The sequence below is a fragment of the Calonectris borealis genome, chromosome 1, assembly GCF_964195595.1.
Source record: "Calonectris borealis chromosome 1, bCalBor7.hap1.2, whole genome shotgun sequence".
Lineage (NCBI taxonomy): Eukaryota > Metazoa > Chordata > Aves > Procellariiformes > Procellariidae > Calonectris > Calonectris borealis.
In genome coordinates this window covers 159,334,369-159,357,218 of record NC_134312.1, presented here as the reverse complement: position 1 = coordinate 159,357,218, position 22,850 = coordinate 159,334,369, and the positions used below count along the sequence as shown (strand labels likewise).

Below are 22,850 nucleotides of genomic sequence, written 5' to 3'. Positions count from 1 at the left end.
TTGCCTACTTTAAACTTCTGTTCTGTTTATTATAAGGTTTTATGCACCTTTGAACCTTCAAAGTACTGCACACGTTAAGTGTTGTTATTCCAAAGCACAGAGAGAGGCTCTATGAAAAGGTACCAGAAACTTATTTTTCATTTGACTTTGATATAGATACTAGAAATATGGATTACTTCAGTTCTCACTCTTTTGCAGGCTGTACTACTGTCTGTGCTCCTATCTTCTTCCTTGAGGCTGAATTTTTTTCTCCTCAGACAGGTCAATTATGTGGGCTTAAAGAAGTGGTGGAAATACCAGCACTGGAAGCTGCTGAAATGTCAGAAGAAACCGTCAAAGGTTTTTCTTTCAGGTGAGAGTTGCCAGAGCGATATAACAAATACACTTCCCAGTTACAGATATTGATGTTTTCTCTCATTCATGAAGGCTGTGACACAGGTTGACACCTTACTGCCGCAGAAACACTACCCAACCAACACCCTTCCAACACCCTCGACACCACGTACCATGACAGATCAAACACAACCCGCATCTTACAAGAAGATTATTCTGTAAAGCAAGCGGTGTGCTGTCCTGAATTCTGAAACACTTTATAAAAAGTTGGTAAGACCTCCCAGAAATGCAGCCATGTCTCTTCATTATTCTCTACACCCCCCCAGTGAGGTTCCCATGGCCCCATACCCAGAAGGGGAGCTCTGGAGCCGCAGCGCACAGCTCCAGCCAGGCTCCACACTGGAAGAGGTGACCAGGCAGTTCAGACCTGGCCCTGCAGGCTCAGTCATCTTTTAAAGCATCAGCCTTACTAAGAAACCATGTGGTAGACTGCTATGACTTTAATATCTGCTGTTGACAATATCACAGGTGTACTCTTCCCTTTCTGGTTTCGTCTACCTCTCAGGTCTCAGTGAAAACTGGCAGAAGAGATGGTTAAAAAACACGAAGAAGAAAACACAAGCAGGTAAAGGTCTTTTAGAGTGAGGAATTTTTTTCCTTTCTACTTTTTAGTTTTTCCCTTTTCTTTTACTCTGGTAGCCACCAAATGTTGGTAACACCCTGCTAAACTGCTCCTAGGATGAAAAAAAAACCGAAACAAACAGTAGCCCTTCCAAACCCTCCCAGATACATCAAGTAATTCTTGAAAGAAATTCATTGATATAATCCAAGAAGATTCTCATATCCTCACCTTAGGAAAATAGGAATCATAAAATGGATTAACATATTATAAGCTTTACCTCTGAATTCATCCCGTTATGATAGCAGAAAATCCTAGAAGCAAAACAAGAAGCTGCAGCCCCCCTGAAAGTTGAACTAATGAACTTTTTGCAAAGTGAGTTGACCCAAATTAGCATCAAAACCAACAAAAGCTTCTGCCATGTACTGCACTGCCATCTTCCTGCTGCAGGCAATGCCTATTCCCCATGGAGAATCCCTGTGGCTGTGCTCATTTTTTCAGTGCATGGAGCTAGTCCCATTCCTTTTGATTTTGACAGGCTCAACCCTGGAAATAAAACCTTATCTTGCCCACCCTTTCCAAAGGTGAGATAGGAGTAAGGCATATTTTTGCACTTTAACATATAAAGTCCATAACTATTACATCAAAAATCTTGCTAGTAACTGAGACGGTTCTTGGTGGAAAAATCCAGCTTCTCCAACTAGCTTTCACAGTGATGAAGTCAGTCATAGATACTGTATTATTCACAGTTCATTAATCCATCTAAAATAAATTTCAACTCAGTTTTATAATTCTCATTGCTCACAAACATACATGTAGAATTGGGAAGCTGTCACTAAATAAAAATATCCTAATTATGAGTGGATATATATGGATATGCATATATAAGTATAGGTATACATACACACACAGAAATAAAGTTGGATGCAATAAACCAAAACTTCAAAAAAGGTGAGCTTAATGGATAGTTGTTAAGTGGGCTAACCCTTAAAAAAGCAAGGAGAAAAACTGAACATGAACAGGCTCTTGTTCTCCTATTTTATATGATAGGAAATAATGAATCATGGTATAACAGTAATTACTTTAAATGCATTGAAAAATAAGGTTATAATTTTGGAAAAGTATTTTCTCTCAGTAATTCTGCAAAGCCGTATCAAACTCCAAAGATTTTGCTGCTTCTTTATTTGACAGGGCTTTGATGGTGTATGTTAGGGACTCTGACTCGACCAATCCCCAAAGGACAGAATACAACACTCAACCGCTGTAGCAGGCAAAACAGGTATGAAAAGCTCTTGAGACTGACTTCCTACACAATTTGCTGTCCTTCTATTTCTGTTCTAAGAAAGAAATACTGCCGTAATACTCTTCTATGATATTTCTGCACTTTTTTTCTAGTTCTAATTCTGTGAATTAGTTGAAAACATCTTAAACACAGCAGAACAAAGTAAGAAAAAAACAAGAAACTCCCAAACTGACACAAATAACCATTGAAAAAAAGATTTTTTTTTAGAAAAACAAAGCAAGAAAACAATGCAAATCTGAATTTGATAATCTATACGTAAAACTGGTCTGTCACTGTACCTTCATTTTCCTCTTACATACTTCACATCAGAGAAAGCAAGATCACACATAATACCTTTCCTGTCAGTGCTGTTGCTTAACTAGTCAACATCATGTGAAGCTTATGATAAAAATAATTGTGTTGGGGCCTTCAATCTCTGAAGAGAGGCATCAACACGTAGGATATTCTCACAAGCTATGGGTTTCATATACCGTGAACAGAAAAAGGGACACTGAGATATTCTGCAGAGAAGGACTACACAGGACTTCGGTCTCAACTTAGACTATAAATGCTACTTAGTGTATAGTGCATGCTTCCATTTTTTTTTAAATGTTTATAAGTGGTAGTATATCTAAATATATGTAAATTTTAACTAGCATTCCCATTATGTGGCACTTTTTTCCAATGATGACAGTTGGCATACGAAACTTGCAAAACTTTTTTCTCCCATCCTTCCCAGAATAGCCAAGGGAAAAACATATATGACGTGTGATACAGAGCTTCTGCACTGCAGGTGCAACAGATACACAACCGTGACAGAGTCAAAAAAATCCACCGACAAGACAGTAATAGAAAGTGATTGGTTAAAAATATTTTTCTACAAACGACAGTATTTAAAATATTTTACACGCAGTATTTCTTCATCTTGATCCTCAGGGAGAAGAGGAGATGCTTTGTCTTCTTATTTTCAAATGCATTAGTCTCTAAGGTGAAAACAGGCAATTGCTAAGACAAAAAAGTATTGTCAATGTTTTCAATACATTAATATGAAACCAAACCTGTATTACAGCATTGATGTTTTGAAATCACTACCTCTAAATTTGCATTAGATTACCAAATATTACTACTTTTCAACTTGACAAAAGTATAGACATAAAAAAAAATAAAGGCTTCCACTGAGTTTTCTAATGTGTCACATCTCCTTGTCACTTAATGGGCCACTCATCTTTCATTCTCCGCATGAGGAAGCGTAAGCAGTACATTCCAAAAACACTCATTTCCTTACCTTACACAAGGTAAAGTGACAGATTGAGACACTCTGCCAAGAAATTTTTAAGTGAAATACACCCAAAACATAACATTCACAGAACAAAATTCAGAAGTACTTAACAAGTTGCCAATAACTACGGGAATATATGAAGTCATCAAATCCAAAAATTTTGCCATTAGTGGCAATGAAGAATACACAATCCTGCAAAACATTGAACATGTGGATTACATTTTTCCTTATACATAATCTTTTATTTATATCCATGAGACTGATCACAACCTAAGTAAACTGTGTTGCTCAAAAAGAAGACATAGGAACAAAGCAATTCAGATTCCCACTGGCGTGACAAAAATATCTTGTTAGACCTGAGGATGTTCTAAGGGTCAGGTTCACATCTATTCAAAGTTTGGATCCAGTCATCTCTCTTATCTTGCCTTGTACTTTCCATGCCTTTCCCTTCTCCAGATGACACCACTCATTTAAACTTGGACCATTTCCAGAATAATACATAAACATAGTGGCTGCCAGAATTTGTTCGTGTAGGGTCCCTCCCTGTGCAGAATAACCCATCAGGAAATTGGTACATTTCCTGAAATTTGTATTTCTTTCTGAAGGACGGAGAACTCACTTCAGAAACAGTGCTGGGCAAGAATGTACTCTTAACTGTACCAACACATTAAAAAAGTACTGTTCATGCCATCATACTGAAATGAACTCCCCACATGAAGTGATGGAACTGGGAAGTCAGCAATGCATTTTCTCTAATAGCTCTAGGTTTTTTCTTCTAGTTTTCTTCCTTCTGACAGCAAATATTGCATGTTTTCCTGCAACAGATTTTTTTTATTTTCAACAGAAGAAAATATATGTTTTAGATGATAGTGCTGGGGCTTCCAGCAGACATTTTATGAGGAGGGATTTTCTCTTTGTCTTGACATTGACATTCAAGATTAGTTCCATTTTTTCTTCCTAATTAGCTTTTCCAAGACAATTGTATATTTGAAACAAACAGAATACTTTCCCTCAGGGCATCAGAAACTTAATCTGTCCAATTTCCTTTCAGTGGACATTGAAAACAATTCAGTGGGGAATTAAGAACTAAGTGACGTAAAAAATGGAAAGAGCACAACAGAGACAGCAATAAAAGTATAGTAATGAGAAATCCTTTAAGCCACCTTGTTAATACCTGACAGAACTGCCTGTTCATATTAAAGTCTGTTTGCCTTTCAAAGGAGGTTAAGACACTAAATTTACACAAAACTGAGGATTTTTATATTCACAACAACACACTGAGTGATTAGCATTAAATCGTTTGGAATATCTTAAACAATCTGAGGACTTTCCAATCACTTTATCCAGCAGTCGTCTTTGTGACTCAAAAGATTTTTTCTTAAACTTTGATCATTCTACAAAGATATAGTCCCTCACAGAACTGATATCTGAAATAAAAAAATCAATAATGCTAAGCATACAATTACAAGATTATGGTGATAAAGCTGTTAATGACTTTTTAGACGGAAGTTACACTTGTAAGTCTTATCAATAAAAGTAACATTTGGAGCAGCTTCTGGATTCTGATCAACAAGTCATTAAGAAAATAATTGCAGGTCTTTATTTAAAAATTCTGGAGAATTTAGTTGAAAATAATAATCTTTGTGGTGTATTGCTCACTACCAGTATAGCCTACCAGAAAAAGAGCTCTACAGAATGCTTTTTTAGGACTGCTAACAGGCAGACTTTCATACATAGTACACAGTAATTTATACTGTATCCCATTTATAGATATGCTGCATACATACATGGGTACACAGCTGTGTGTACTATATGTATATACATATATAGACATTATAGAACTTCTTAAAAGTGAATAGGCATCGCATTCCTGTGTAGATTTCAACTTCAGCTGTGCCTCTTAAACAGAGTTCGGAAAGATACTTACTGATGTGTAGAGGAAACCTTCTCCATTTAGGGCTATATACAACCCAGTCTTTACACCCTGGATAGCAACAACTCGAAGTCCCACTGGTATAAGGTTGAATAACGCTGTGAAGAAAAAACATGACCAGATATGAATATGCTATGGTTATTACAATATTCTAATAATCATCATTAGTAAAAAGAAAGAAAACTACTCCCTGTATAATTTTTTCTGATTTTAAATTTAAACTAATTCAGAAAATCTTGCTTCTACTAAAGTTAATCCTTAAAATTAAAGCCTAGGCATCTATCTAGCAATAAATCCTGCAATAGTTCAGTATTTGGCACAAGTGCTAACTAGCAAATACAAAGCACAGCAGACTGGACCGTAATCATTTATGCAGCACTGCAGACGTGAGTATCTCAGGCAATCTGAAAAGAGTCAAAGAGCCCAACAGTTCCTTCACCAATGCAGACTGATTATACGAGAGATATCCTGCAGAAAACATCTCTCTCTGATTCTGGCAAGTAGCTTTTTATTTTCTTAGGCATTTTTATGGATTTGGACTAAGATGTGCTCTCATTAAAGATTGCTTTCAAGTGGTCTGTGATTTCAAATAAAATTTTTTTTTTGCTTTTGTGAATGATATATTTGATACAAGCAGTAGTAGACAGGCCTCAGGTAATAGCAGAGGCTTATCCTAGTTCAGAAAAGCACTGAAATATGTGCTTGACTCTAAATGTGCATAAATGCTTTTGAGCTGCATATAGAACATATTCAAAGAAATTCTGGGGGGAAAAAAAATAATTAAAAAAACAGCTTCTAGCAGATACTCTAGCAACGGTATATACCTCTGTAATAACAAAAACAGCCACAGCTTTGATTAGTGTCTGAAAAAGACCAGTGTGAAGAGCGGGAGTTTACCAGCCTCATCACAGAACAACAAAAGAAAAAGTGATATAAGTAGGAGACAGAGACCAATTCTTCTAAAAATCACGCCAGCAGACACCTATACTAAGTTTACTGAATCATACTAGGAAATCAGATGCAAAGCACACATCAAACAGTCTTGGAAGAAAAGATCTGGATGAGCTAAGTGTTTTCCCACTGTGGATGAGTCAAGGATTTATAAATCCTTGGATGAAAACCAAAAGCGCAACCTGTGTGTTCAACATACGCAGTGAGGACCATGGTTCCGCCAAGCCAGGTCTCAGGAACACAGTAACACTTACAGTGAGTTCCTCAAAATTTAGGAAGGACATCCATAGCTGTGACCAGAAAGTGTACCCTGTGAGGCTATCTGTAATCAGAATGCCAGGGGAAAAGCCCAAATCAAGAGAAAAAGGGTCATGTAATTGCAGTGGATAAGTACATTTTCTCAGGGTGTGAAAAATCCTGGTTGGTCAAAGGTCACAAAGCCACAGATTGTTTATGATGAAGATGATCAAATCTTTACAACTGAGAAAAAAACATAGGTTGACTAGTAGAATTTAGAGATAGATGTGGATGGAAAAAAAACCCCTTTCCTTCAACATTGTAATGCAGAAAAAGAATATGTAACATAAGATCTTTTTAGGAATGCACAAAGCCAGGATAAAGCTGGGAATTGTTGTAGCAGAGCACTTCCTACAGCTGTAGAAAGAAAAATATATTCAAAAGAGCTCTGGAAAAACAGAAAACCAATTTATGGGTTTACAAAGAAGAACAGAAGAGATGACATCAGACAAGAATTAGCACAAACATATAGCATTTTAATTTCTATAGTTTTTAAAAGTCTCCGTCATGCTATGATCTTACTGGGCTGTTCACTAGAAAAATAGTGACTACAGACAAGGTCCCCTCTCTAATTTGTACAAGATAAACGTAAACCAGTGAAATATGGCATTCACGGACAAGGTAACCTAAGCGTATATAGGCTAAACACTGCATGACTTGAGGGCTTTCAAATGTTCAACATAATTTGGAAGTTAAAAAAACAATCAGCCATTACCCTCAAATGAAACAATGTCAAAACCAGCAAAATCACTATTGTGGGTAGTGGAGGGGGAGTTTGTCACAGCAAAACTAGGTTTCAGATGGCAGTTAAATTTGCTTTTTTCTAGAAAAAAGGAAATTCCAGGAGGAAACCTGGATATGAACACCATGGTAGAGGGAGGGCAGCAACAATTGAGGGGACACCAGGAAGGAAAAACAAGGAATACTTGTATAAAGAAAAGAGGTGAACACAAAAGACAAGTCAGCCATGGAAAACTGCTAATGAAAAATAACTCCAAATCATAATGGTTCAGTCAAAACTTCTGGAACGTAGATATAATTTGCTGTATTACCAATAAAAATAAAGCAGCAAAGCTAGGAAAAAACCCAACCACCACTGAAGGAGAATTAGAGGCCTGTAACATGGCAGTGTTTTATGCAACCTATAAAATTACTAGAGTGGCTTATAGTTGCTGGTGAACTTAGAAAGCACCGAGGAGGGCATATAATGTATCTTTTACTGCCACCAAGTTTTAATTGGAGATTGTCAGAGCTCCTGTAATTAGTCTAAGACCATAAAATTTCAGAGTGTGATCTGAAATGCTGTAATTCTTCACACACAGAATATTCAGTAACTTCCACAAAATCTTTCAGACTTGGTGAAACTAGGGAGGCCAGTCTACATTCAATTATTGATTGATAAATGCTCAGCAATGCGCTTCATACTGAGGTCGGCAAAACATGCACCAGTAAGGCACAGCATGTGGCTTCCACGTGCTCTGAAGCTGGCCAAAGGAAATTCAATTTCCTCCAGAACCTGGCTGTGCAGTATTCTTTACTGAGCAGGACTTCTGTGTCCAATTACACATTTCAAACCTTCCTAGGATTCACTTGTGCTATCCCCCACTCTAATAGTACCTGCCTCGAGAAAAGCAGAAAGCCTTCCAGAGTTTGCTGGCATTTCAGGTCAGCAGAGCCAAAGCTACGCCCTTACCTGAGGGGGGGTGTGAAAAAGAACCATGCCCCCAGCTTCCCTCTATCTTTAAGACAATGATCCAAAACCAAAACTAAGTGGGGATTGAGGTCCCTGAACATCTTTATGTACCTAAACCCAGCCCAGTGAGTCCACAAATGAGTTGAGAGAGGGAGCGCCCTGGAACAGCCCAGGAAATATAATTCTGCCTGGTGCTCAGTGCTCCCATGCTGCACGCTTAACTATAAAGCCTGGCAAATCCAACTTAAATAAGACATGGGAACATCAGGGAAATCAAGTGAACCAATCGGCAAAAATGGTGTGAGTAAACCCCTTCCTCTGGTCAGCGCTGAGCCCTTAGCTCTGCTTTGTATTCCGTCTAAACCACGTCTGTAAAGCAAATGGTTTCTCTTCTTTTTCCTAAGCCTGCCAGCCTACTCCCACCACACACGAGATCAGAAAATGGGGGCTGGGGGCAGTTAACAGGAACAACTGGCATGAAAAAAGTTATTGTTTTAGGTGCGGAGGGGATTTGCAGGAACAAATTTGGGTTGGATTCTAATCCTCCAAAAGTTTTAGCCAAAGTTAACATCCACTTTTTGATAAGTAATAACTCCTCCCTCCAGCAAAACACAAAACCACCACATTTCTTTTTCCTTTTTTTTATGTAATACTATCACAGTCTATCAACTTGAAATCTGCAATGCCAGAAATTAGATATTTCCATATTCTTGTGGAAGTCTACTTAGGTACGACTGACTTGTAGCTACAAGAAAATTGCCATTACAGATCACTGTTTTTCTCAAGAAGCTTGCTAGAGACCAGTTGCTGAAGGCTTATAAACTTGCTGTCTGTTCTGCATGTGCACTGCCCTAGTGCCAGTTAACAAAACTTCCCACAGCACCAAATCTGCAATCAGATCAAGGCAACTATTTCTTTAATTTATTTCCATCTGCAGGCCCACAGGCAAAAATGACGACTCCCTCAGAACATCTTTTACATTAACAATGAGCGCAGGGAGGTTGATATTGAGAGATCCCTCCATCCATTTCTTATGGAGCAAACCCATTCTACCTGCCTGATGTTACACAAGACATAATTAAAATGTACTGTTTAGTATGGCTGAACATGGCCTCCATCGATCCTGTCACACTGACTAAAATTATACTGATGGGAGAAACAGGCTTACCTAACTCCCAAAGGTGATGTAAATAGATGACTAAATGCCTGTTTATTTCTTTGAAGACAAACTGCAGTAAAAAACAATGCAAAAATCAGACTGCAAATATTCCAGTTCAGTAATCCAAATTTAACAGCATTGCAGGTGTTGTTTGTTAATCTTCATGTGTTTTATTTCTGTCTAATTATCTCCTTTATCTTACAAGGGTGCTGTGAAGATTATTTTATTAATATCTTCAAACCCAAATATGATAGTGGTAGGTACTTTAGAAAGACACTAAAAAGTTAATACTTCCGTATTCAAATTGGAAAATATAAATAGAGCATTAGGAACATGCATTAAAAGATGAAAATAAAGGAATGTTAAATGGTTGCGTGATTTCTTAAACAGCAACTCTACCAGGTACCAAGTGCCATGAAGGAAGTAAAGCATGTTGCTGCATAATTAAGCAGGAGATGTGCACAGCCCAGCCAAATCAAAGTTGCTTGGGTAATGTTAACTTTGGCATTTATCAGTTTATGAAATAAGGCTAAAAATGAGTAATGCTCTTTTAATCTGTTTTAAACATGACTGTAATTTCATAAGGGGCACAAATAGCAAATTTGAGTGTTAAAATCAGGTTTATCACCCATCAAGGAAAGTATCATAATTTATGTTGAATTTTTTCAGTCGTTGTTGGCTGAGATTCACTCTTCAAGTGAATCAAAATAAGGCATAGGGCTAAGAGATTCAGGGTTTCAATCTCAGAAATTAAAGAATCAGAATTGCCTGTTTCCCAGCTTAATTAGTCTTCCTACTAAACCTACCCTTCAGTCATGAGACAAAACTTTGAAATAGACCAAAGCCTGAAAATGAGCCATTTCGGGTGGGGAGGAGGACAGGAGGGGAGTGTAACGCTTGTTACCACAAGCACAACATGTAAATCTCTTCTATTTCTTTATAGTTTCTGTGTAGTAGCTTGTTTTTCCTAATTAATAACGATAAGGCCCATGGACAACACTGAAGCAAGTTCCATTCGCACCAAGTAATGCTGAGAACTGCTGTAAAATCCAGGAAAATTAGAGCTAGAGAGGGACAGCTATGCTGGGTAGGATCTCAGTAACCAAGCCTACAGCTTTGACCACAGTCACTCTAGCTTTCACTGCAAGCAAGCCACAAAAACAAGCCAGAAACTGTAAGGCATTAGAGGAAGGAAAAAGATAAAACCAGCTAAAACAAGAAAAGCAATGTAATAAAGCCTCTTTTCACATATCACTGAGAGTTTGGCAAAAAAATACAGACTGTACACACAAGATGGTTTAAGCTAACAGCCTTGGCCTGGTGATGTGATTTAAGGAAACCAATAGGTGCATTAATTCATACTCTGTCACAAAACATCACTAACTTGGAAAAGATATAAAAAGAAATTACAACAATGAACTGAAACCCATCAGTCTATTTAGGTTGGGTTCTAATAGCATGGCCACCAACACGAGCAGACAAAAGTACGTTCAGGGATGCAATTACAAGCAGTCACATCTTTCTTCCTTTTTCATGCAAGGGTTTGTGCGCAGCGATACATTAAAAATCTTGCCATCTATCTCTGCAGACTCTAGCCTTTACTCAAACTTAAGGCACGCCAGGACAATGGCTTGCACTACAGCAGCTGACCGAAACCACTGGTAGAACTTTGACTTCAGATAGAAGCAAAAAGTCACATTGAAGAGGCTACCAAGAAGCTTTAAAGACAAACAAAAAACGGGTGTGAACAGAACACTCAATCTGAACACTCTACATCTTAATCTTACTTTGCGCTACCTCTCTATAACACTGTGGCTCCAATAGTGTGTAACTTATGTTTACTGACATACCTATAAAACGAGTACAAAATGATATATGCACTTGAGAGAATTTTAGCTTCAAACGCTCTAACTGATTGACACAGAATAAACTGCAATAGCACAAAAAGTAGCAGCATGACTAAGCTTCGAACAGTTTCCTTGCTGAAGAAAAAAAAGAAATCACTTCTCTTCTCTGTCCCTCGCTACTCACTCCCTCTGGCTTCTCTGACACCCAGCTACTCAGATGGTCAGTGCATGAGGAGGACTCTTTCACAGGCTTCAGAGACAGTGCATAGTGCAGAAGACGGGTGGAAGGCTGGCAGAGCTGCACACCCTTCGGCAGTCTGTGTTTCCGCCATTTTTATGAAACATGCTTTGAATGGAAGACATCCTCACTATCAAAGTAAGCGTAGTATCTGTCCTATTGACAGCTAATATATGTCCATCTCTTCGCCCACTGGGCACATTAAATAGGCAGCCTGCAAGCTCCATGGTCAGAAGCAGGATTTTCCTCCTCTGGCAGCTGCCAAAACTTATTTACCAGTAAGCCTCAGACAGAAATTATCATGATAAGGAGCTCACAAAATAAAAGATCAAAATACTAGGAATTTTATCCATTGTGTTAAAGTAAAAGAGAAAAGGAAAAACAAAATACGGTGCAAGAAAGAAAAGCAATAGGAAACAAAAAGTTCAACAGGAAATGGAAGGAAACAGAGTGGAAAGGGAAAAGAACTGAGGAGAAAGACTGACGACACAAAAGAAACACACACATATTCATATATTCATGAATATACCAAATGGATCAACCTTTTCAGCTCTTAATGTAGTGTTGATACATGTATACTAGCAAAATTTAAGGTGGAGATTGTATGCTTTCCTGGCAAACACATTAATTCTACACCCTTATCATCTAAACTGTCTTTACTAAACAATATTGTAAAATCGGACTAGTGAAGAAAGAAATACTGAATCACACCAGTTAAAGACAGAAAAAAATCCCTTTATGGAAAAAACTTGTTTTAGCCTAAAAATCAGTTGAAGTAAAACACAATATTATTTAACACTATTTATCCAAAATACACAATACTGCTATCTGGTATTTGGTTGAGTTTGGACAATTTCTGTATTTCAGAATATTTATAATATAGAATATTCATTTTGCATTTTGGAACAACAAGAATAAGAGAGATGGGCAGACAGAGGGAAGTCCAGAAAGGCAGGGAAGAGGAGCGAGAAAGGGAAAATGACATAGTAAGCAAAAAAAAGGAAGATTTGTAAAGCTGACAACAGCGAAAAGAGGAAAGTAAGGCATATGGTCGAGTTTTGCAAAGATTCAAAATCCATAGAGTTCTAAGATTAAAAAAAAAAAAAGAAATAAGATTAAAACATTCCAAAATTGTTGCAGTCATAGACACCTCCTCACTGAAGCTGAAAATAAGAGAGAGATGGGCAGAGAGAGAAGGAGAGGGAGAGAGAGACATACACGCTCGCACTCTAAGACACATTTCTCGGACCTCATATAGGCAAAGCTTCTATAAAAAGCGATAATGTTCTTGTGTGTACAAGGTCTTAGTATCTAGTCCAGTACAGAAGTGGGCATGACAGATGGACACACTGAGGGAAGAAACAAGGACTGGGGGGGGGGGGGGGAAACCACTTGGAAAACAAGCAGAGGAATACACATCAAAATAGATTAATCAATTGTTTTTCTCAATTCTAAAAAACAATAGAACAATAAAAGATGATCATGCTATCTGTTGATGAAATGTGTTAAAAATGATAGCCGTGCATTAACAGATAAAACAGGGACCTAACCAACGTAAAGCAGAAACCTCAAATCCCTTAATTTCTATAGCCTAATTCCAACATTTTTGAGGAAACCAAAGGCTTCTTTTTATATGCATAATAAGAAGATAAATCTTTTGTATTAAAAATGCTTAAAATAGACCTCAAGATCACACAGAAATGTTACTTAAATATGCCATTATCATTAAACAAAATACAAATGTTCTCTCTCTCTAAACAGAAAATTAAAAATCAACTGTTTCTAGAGTAAGAATAGGTTTGCTTAATTATCATTTCTAGCTGAAGTTATCAAATGTATACATGCTCATTAAATGAAAATATATGGCAGTATCATACAGTACCAAAGCAGCGACCCACACGGCCTTTCAAGACCATTTTTGTTTGGAATATATCTGAAAACTGCCACTGTCGCAGTCCCTACACTGGCAGAAATTCTCTTAAAATCATTGGAACTCCTGCTGGTATAGGGACTGTAGAATCTTTAGCCACAATTCAGCAAGGTACTTCAGCATGTGTTTTAAGCAGGACTTTGATAGTTAGACATACACTTATTTGCTTTGCTGAATCAGGGCCAATACGATCAGATTTTTCAAGGAATTTTTGTTTCCATCTCTTTTTTTGTTGTTGTTATTTATTTGAAGATAAGAAATTTATGTTAAATATATAGGTTTTATAAAAAATACTTTTAATATAATTTTACCTTTTTTTTTTAAATTACCAGAAGACAACCATTGGCCTAAATATCTCGCCCCTGAGGTCCATCGGCACTTACGCCTTCCCCTTCAGAGAGAATACATTTAGGCCAACGTCCTGCACGAGCCATGCTGGCAGTCATTAGGCTTTGAATGGACAGAACCCTCCTCCTTTCGACAAAACACATTCAGAAACCCTCCAAAGGCATTAACACTTGTGTCTGCGCGTACACACTCGAGCGATGCAATCTGCGTGTGCGATTAAGACATTCCCCTGGGGCAGTCACTTACTAGAATTACTGCTGTCATCCTTGGTTCCATCGAGACTTCCATCGGGGTGCATTTGCAAGTAGTAGCCTTGCCTGCAATATAACCTGGTCACTATACCCTTGAGCTGGGGATCTGAAAGACAAACATATTTTGTCACTAGCCTCAAAACTTTTTCCAAGAGTTATCCCTACTTCTCTCACTGTAGGAGGAAGTTTGGTGAAGCAGCATTGCCGTCTTAAAAGTAAGTACTACAACAGGATGGGTCCTGATGGAGATGAAGAAAAATCTCGCCGCAGAGTATGATTAGGCCGGTTGCGTGTCCTGTTCTCTGCCTCCAACATCCTTCATTATAATTAACACAGGTAAAACACAGAGAAAAAGAACACCCCAAACACCCATAGTCAAAAGACTTAAACCAGATTAAGCCCTGCAAAAAAATTTTAGACTTCAGCAACAAGTACAGAGCCTTACAGAAACTAACAGAACATTTTAAAAACCCTGCTCGTTTCATACATGTTAGTAACTTACTATACTTCACATAAGTTTTAAGGACACTTGGAGGAAAAGGTCTGTCTCCTTTCACTCTCTACCAAAAGTAATAAACTTATCTGGTATAATATTTTGTAACAGTCCCATCTGAAGAGTTCCCAAAATATTTTACCAATCTAGAAGCGGATACAATTCACCTGTCCTCTCCCACCCCCAGGTAATAACACCCACAGTCAGGGCAAGACACAACCCTCCTTCAACAGAGGAAAAAACCTGGAAAACCCCTTAGTAAGCTAAAAGTTTATGGGAAATTCAAGTAGCTGAACACTTAAGCCACCCTGTTTCATACTCTGCATTTATGAAAATTGCCAAGAATTGGGCAGGAGCTGCCAAGCCACAACTTTATGGTTCATCTCAAGGATGGCGCCTTACCAAATCACAAATGAAGCTGCTGCAGAACTAGTTCAGTGCTGAGGAACAGGTCATCGCATCTTAAAAAAATCAACAGCACTACCTCTGTGTGATATTGGTATTAATATTGTTAAACATAAACTATTAGGCCCAACTCCAGTCAGCCAGTACATAAACTTGTGGGGACGTTGGCATTAAAAGCATCTATGTTGTATCATATTTAGCTCCGCAATAATGAACTAAAATCATAAAGACTTTGAGACAGATATGTAATAAAATTAACCGGTGAATTTCTAAGGAAGACAGAAATTATTTCCATGCAACCCTGTGGCCAGAATATAAAATCCTCCTTGAATTTGTGTATAATTGTTCTCACAATCAATCATGCTGTGTTACTTACAGTATCCTAAGGGGAGGTGAAAATAAACACTAATAAACAAAACTGCCTCTGAGTGGAATGCTCTGAAGTTTTCCATAGAGGCTCAGTTCCATGAAATGATTATGAAAATGTTAAGTTTTTCTTGAATATCCAAATTACAAAGTCATATTAAACAATAAACCCCAATAAATCTAAATTAAAAATATAAGATTAAACTGTAAATATCATAAAAACTGTTACTATAAATAGTAAGATTTTTGAGGCATGGAAATAAATGGTATAAACATTTGATGATCAACATGTAAGCACATTACAACTTCTTTTTTTTTTTTTTAACTGCAAATTTTGCTTTCCGTGAATTTTTACATTAGCAAAGTTTTTCTGTCTTTATATAAGAATACTCAGAAACAAATATTTTTAAAGTTTATAAACAGAATAAACTGTATTTTCTTTGAATGTCCTGTCTCAATCAACTTCATCAGGCAACTCAAAAGTATTTTCATAATTTAAAAATGAAAAGTGAGTTCCTCTTACACAGGAACTATTCCTATCAACGCATACTTTCAATGTGCACTTCCAAATTTATGATTTTAAACATACTTGCTTTACACATATTAAAATGGCATCTTAAGAAACTAAAGAAAAATATTTTAAAAATATTATTAAAACTAGAGCTTTCAAAAGTATTTACAGGAAAAATATCAGTATTTTGAAAAACAGTTTCTACACCCAAAGAATCATGAATAAATGATTCTTTATTACCACTTCTAGCTCAAAGAAATACCATAGGAAGGCAAAGTACAGTCAACTCACTACCACCACCTGTTTACATCTACTGCTTCAAGGGAAAAATGTGAAACTTAGAAGTGACTTTCAAAGTTGTTCTTTATACTCATTCTATTCATTTTTTCTAAATTCACAAATAAAATCTACTTTCTAACACGAAATTGCATAATCATTTGTCTATGTTTTCACCAAAAGCATTATTTAAAATTAACCCTGCTTTACCAGCTCTCCAAAATTATACCTGAATGAAAATAATTTGGTGGATAGCTATGCATTTCAGCTAGCATTTCAGGCTATGTGTGATGAGACAGGGTATGAAACCCCCGTTTATTTGTTTACTCAAGTCCAAACTCAGCAAAATAATAACTATTATAGCATGAGACCAGAAGATCTTAGTCATGTGTTATATCTCACTTGTATACAATTTTAATGGTTTCATTTGTCAGAGAACTGAACAAAACTGTCCCAAAACATGGCTCTTTCACTTGAACATTTAATTGAAAACTGGAATTTACTACTAATAATGTGATACTATTAATATTTTCATTGTGCAAAGTAGATCTCTGTAGACTAATAAATGGCAAAAAAAAGTCTTTTTTTTTCCCATGAAATGCAGCAACTGAAACTTTCTTTTTACCTATTTCCTGTGGATTTTTAGAACCTTTTTTGCCCACCCTCCTAAGAACATCTGTTCTACCTTAAGTTCCTACCTGTCCTTAGCAAGATTAAAACTTGTATTCCTGACAGGTAATTTAATCATGCATTTTTTGCTAGTTCTTGATCATAATATTTAGTTAATATATATCACAGCACTTCAGATCTACAAATCAAAGTAAATAACAACTAAACGTTTTAGCTGAACAGTGCTTAAAAAAACAGAGGAACTGGACAATAAAACATGGTATTTCTTTGATCTTAGCCAAAACCCAACCCAGATTTAGTGATGGAGTTGTATGAAATGACTCATTAATCTCAATGCAAGTCATAATAAGCAATAGTCAAAAAGACTACTCCATACAGCCTCGAGGTAAATATCTCCAAGATGAAGCAGAGAATCCTGTCAGGCAAGGAATTTATCTCTTCTCCTTGCAGAAAGATAAATGACTCTTTCAGGTCCTTTTTGAGACATTTGGGCAGCAAGAAGAGAAGAGAAATCCGCTAGTCCCTGTATTTCTATAGTGTTTTTTCTACCCATTGTCACTTAATAATACTACAGGAACAGTCTCAGCTTCAGATGCTTTACAAATGAGTTTCTCAAATTCTTCTTGACCACACTTTTTTTTTTTTTTACTGTCTACTAGAAAGCAGGAGCCACCAGCAATGCCCAGAAACACCAGCAGAAGACTGATGCTGCCTGTCCGCAGGTGCACTGGATATGTTATGGTTTTTAACTCCCACCGCAGTGATACCGGTGGACAGACCAGCAATTACTCTTACCCTTTACACCCCACGCATGCCTTTTTCTTCCCACATGAAAGAGAAAGGGAATGGCACGAGAATACAGCAAAATAATAAACCACAAATGAATAGGATGAGAGTAGACGATCTCACCAGAGTTCCCAGCTCTCATGGTTTTTTTATTGATATTTTACTACTAGTTCTCTTAAAGTCCTAGCTGCCACAGTGAGGTGATTATGTGAAAAATGCCGTTTCTATTTAATTTTAAACACCTTGACTTCAGGGGAAAAAAAAACAAACTAGCAAACTTCACCATGGATCAAAATCAAAGGACAGTTCAACATCTCCTAATGATTTTTATTGATCTTATTTTGCACCTTGACTTCTGGTGTTGAACAGTTCAGCGTGACAAGTCTGCAATGCCCCACCACGGAAAGAATTATTCTGACTTGTAGCTATTAGAGGTTGCCGTTAAAAATTCAAAGATGTTGTACTGAATGGACAAAGCAACAGCTTCTCAAGCCTCTGTTCCACAGCAACCTGCGTGACAGCAGCCACTTGCAGCCCGCTTGTATTGCTTTTTTCCCTTGTCAGTGGCGACGGCAGGATCATGATTGCAGTTAGCACACACAGTCTGTCAGTACCTTTTCTGATGTCCTCAACAAAGGTGGACTTTAATTAAGAGGTCTTCTCTTCTCCCTCAAATAGTGGCTACAAAAACATCTGTGGCATCAACTCATGACAGGCTGAGTGCAGCTCTTCCTTTAGAAAAATTATGACACTTTATGTTTTGAATTAAGAATATTTTCTGTTCACAGACAGAATGGTTTTAGCATCTCCTTCCCCACCTCCACAGGGTGCCCAGGACAGATCTCTTTAGAAATTTTATAGGTTTAAAATAAACAAGGGGACAAACTCATTAAATACGGGTGGTAAGGATTTTAGCTTTGTGTTCAGCCACAGATGAATTTAAAATGCCAGAAGAACAATGGTGAGTATGCCCACTGTATTTTAACACCATGAAAAATGAATCCCTTAGCATTCACTGGAGTTTTAATTTTTTGTTCTTACCATAGGAGGGCTTTTTTTGCCTGTCATTATTTACTTACTCTCTCTTTTGAGTAAAGGTACTAAATAAAAGCCTGTTTGAGCTGACAAGCAAATGCTTAATGGTGGGTTAGTCTCATATCAACTCACATTCTTATGGAGAACAACCTGCACTATCCAGTCAATCACCAGTCTGTCACAAAATGAGTTGCTCAGCGAGTCAAACGAAAGCCAGTATTTAGAGGTACATCCTGCTCAGATAGCATAGCATCAAACTCATGTTAACAACTGGTAGCTCCAGGTCCTTCACCTTTTACTTGCCCTTTATTCTTTGCATTTCCTTCCTGCAGTTTTTACTTTTGGATATTTCAGTACTAAAAATACCAATGATGCTGGTCCAGAATAAATCAGGCATCTTTTTTTTTTTTTTTTTTTTTAAAAATTTCTGGTGCTCCAATAGTCACCATGACCTGACTGTCATTTCTTGCTTGCTGATGTTAGGATTAGCATTTGTTAGGAATCTTCGCCCTCATCTATTAAACTTTATTTGGAATATCAAAAACATTTATAATCTGTATTAGGATTAAAAATAGGTCAAACCCCAAAAAAGCTGCAACCCCCAGATTTCTTGTGAAATTGGGAAGCAAAATACCCACCCAAAGCACAGAGTGTCTCACCCACTCCAGACCCGTCTCCCAGTTAGTTTGTAAGGCCTGGGACGTGTAAAAGGCCACTTTTCTTGATTTCTCACACACGAGTACCCTGACAATAGTGGAATTTTGGACTGGGATTCTTGCAGTCTCTCTTGCTGAAGCCACTCTACTTTGTATAATAATTAACTACCCACCACAGGCAGGATTAGAGCCCATCCACTAAACCACAGTTCAAGGCAGCCTCCAGCCCTTCACTCACTTCTGCACAGAAACCTATCCACGCTTCAGATTAATGTCTGGATACTATTCAAAACTTTAAACGTGTGTCAGTACTACTTAGCATTTTAGAAATATTTTCCACTAGGCAATTCAGCTCCAGAAGGAGGGACCAAATCCCATGTAAAATGACATTTCCTTTTTGGATTCTCATTTCAAGTATTTCAGTTCCTGCTGTAACACTTTTCCCACTTTCCAGAAGTTGTCTTCTTCTCAAGCATACTGTTTATGTTTAACTGCAGCAGTACTCTTAACAGGTACAGTCAGTACAGGTGATCGCATCACACTCGTTTTGCCTCGTTTTTGGCAAGTTTTGCATCATCATTCCAGCACATAGAAGTGCAGGATTCTCTGATATGCGTGCTACACAATCATAAAAGCAAGCTTCCTAAAGCAAGTACATAGCCAATGGGGAATTCAAAACGCAGGATTTTGTATTTCATTTAGAGGTGATAAAATCCTAAATAGGCATCTAAAACCATAATGTTCCTTCATTATTAAACTCTTCAGCTGTTCTTATGATACAGCTCTTGCATTCAAAAGCTTTATACACTCCTAACTTCTTTATTATTTTGACTGTCCTGTCACCTGGTGTCTCAGTGTTTCAAAGTTTCTAACCGTGTTGTTTTTACTTTCTCTCGTTGATAGGAAGTGATAAAATAAACATTGATATGCCAGTGATCTCTGATTTTAAAAATAATGTTTTCAATATCTCATAATACACACCAGAAAACTAAAATTTAATTAAAAACTTGAAAGAAAAATATTTTTAAAAGAAAGTTTTGCTCTATTCAGGACAGAGGGGAAAAGGATATAATGTGAACTCAGAAAAGCAATAGCTTCCATTATTCCCTGTTCCCATAAGTAATAATAGTACTTATTCTGAAACGCAGTGGCTTTGTGAGCCCATTTCTCCATGCTCACTTATTTTTCTGTCCTCACGATGATTACAGGGCACTCAACTTCAGTGTTTATTTTTAACTCTACTTTTTGTCCATTCATGCCTCACATTACAAGCTCGTCTCCCACAGAACTCGCTTTGAGAGCACATTTAAGAGACAGAGAGTCCTCCTACGTTCCTGCACTGTCATTGTCATCGGCACTTCCACAGCGTTTATGAAATTTCTTGGTAAACTATGAAAGTGGGTCGGAGTTCTGCAAAATGGTTGCTTTTCTTGAAAGCACAGCATCATACTCTTTGTGCTGGTGTCCTTGCCTTTGAATTGCAAATGTTTTTATGTTAACTGCAAAATCTGCTCCCTTCCATTTTTGTGCACTGACTTTTTGTCTCTAGGTCTTACAATACCTTTGTTTACAAAGACACAAAATTCCAGCAAAATGAGAACCGTTAAACACAAATTACATTTCAGTCCTCTTCACGAACAAGTAATATTACTGGAGATATAGGACTCCAAAGATATGTGACCAGGATGAAAGGAAAATTGATTGAGAAATGGATAATCCCATTGTGAAAGGGAAATAAATGTATTTCCATATTTGTTATTAGTTAGGAACAATCTTTATTGTTTCTGTATAAAGCAAGATTACAGAGGTCCCATCAGACAAGCTGAAGTTTGCACTGTTAATATTAATAAAATACCTTATTTATTTAGAAAAGTATTTATTTGTGTAGGAAACCATGAATGCACTGGCATTAATTCATATGGAAGTTCTACAAAAGAATTTTAAATATCATTATACGTACAGTGCCATTAATAATTATTTAACATTTTTTTAACATTCCATTGCTCTTCCACAAAGGGTTGTTATTTTCAGTTTAATCTCCAAAATCCCTAACAGCAACAGAAATGAAAGCAAGGCAATATCACCAAAGAAGTATAATCGAGGATCTACTGCATTTTTTTTTTTAAACAAATGATACACCCAAGAAATGTCATGAGTTATAGGAAGCAGAATATTAAGAACTACTTGAACCAGAAAATAGCAAGTCATACTAAATATTTCAGCTGTTCTTTCATTTTTGCAGTGTAACTAGGTGTTACTCTGGAATGCTATTTAACTAGGAACCCGCTGAAGAAATAGCAGACATTTTCCTATACTTTATTCTACTGTACGCACAAGCACTTGTATATTTTATTTGCAAGAATGCGGTGAGACGGAGAGACAGAAAGAGAAGCAATGCATGGCCGCTTTGGTTTTCTGAGATCACGTTTTCCCCAAATTCTCCCTGTGAGAAAGCAAGAGTCCAGTTCAGCCTACAGACTGCAAGGCCTCATAATCTGCGGTATTAAACACAATTCAGAAATCTTAAGAGAAGCAGCTTGGAAAACTGATCTTCAGCCAGTGCGTCAAGAAAATAATCCCCTGTACTTGAAGAAGTGTCTGTACCATTTCTAATTCAGAATTACAAACTCATTTTTCCTCATCATCAGTATGATAAAGCCGTGGCTCTTTACTGGAGGTGCTCCCTCTTATTTTTGGAGTTCAAGGTTAACTTGGGCTACAACTTCAAGTTTTTTTTGTCTTCTCCCCATTTCTTCTATCCAAGAAAACTTGGAATACACAGAAAGAAAACAAACTCTTACGAAGTTACATGACCCCTGGACTTTAAGGAAATCAGTAGATTTTGACACTGATGATACAGGACATCACGGAAAACTGTGACAGGCAGTCACTCAACAAATCCTTTTTGAGGGACCTCAGCACAAACAGCCTTGATTCTCGGAACTACTCTTGCTTCAAGACTGACTCTAGCAAGAAAAAAATGGCTGTAAGTGGCAGACTCCTTTTATGTTACCTAATGCTCCTAGAGGGAAAAAAAACCTCACAAAAACATAAACAAAACCAAACCATTTATCCCACCTAGATTACTCTGGGTCTCTTGGAAAGGTTATTTAGTCCAGATACTTAGCTACTAACCAGAAACTAAGCAGAACTATACTTGTAGCATCTATGAGAAAGGAGCAGAAACAGTTCAGGTCGATTATTCACTAGTAAGGAGTAAATCTTCCAATTCTGATCGTTTTGATGATATGGTGGAGACACAGTCAGCAGAGACTACCCCAGCCTCTCACTGGTACCATGAACTAAACCTACTGTTCACCTACAAAAAAAATGAAAGTATTCTATAAAGTCTCACAAGATTACAAATGTATGCTAGGTTTTGGAGGAGCTCAAAGTTGGTTCATGCTTTGATGGAGACCTGCCCAAAAATATCTCAAAAACACTGAAAGGGCTTTCAATCTCTAAATCTAAATTTTATGAGAACACAAACCAGAACAATAGCTTTTAAATATATAACCTGAAAGTGAAATAA

General features: G+C 37.2%; 1 protein-coding gene across 2 annotated transcripts in view; it reads right to left on the bottom strand.

Moving 5' to 3' along the window:
• FGF14 (fibroblast growth factor 14) overlaps positions 1-22,850 on the bottom strand; it is a 418,914-nt gene that overhangs the window by 98,413 nt on the left and 297,651 nt on the right. For both annotated transcript variants that reach the window (XM_075139379.1, XM_075139417.1), the window contains exons 2-3: positions 14,156-14,266; positions 5,441-5,544 (exon numbers count right to left, since the gene is read on the bottom strand). In XM_075139379.1, the coding sequence (XP_074995480.1) occupies positions 5,441-5,544; positions 14,156-14,266 (215 nt within the window). The remainder of the gene's footprint in view (positions 1-5,440; positions 5,545-14,155; positions 14,267-22,850) is intronic.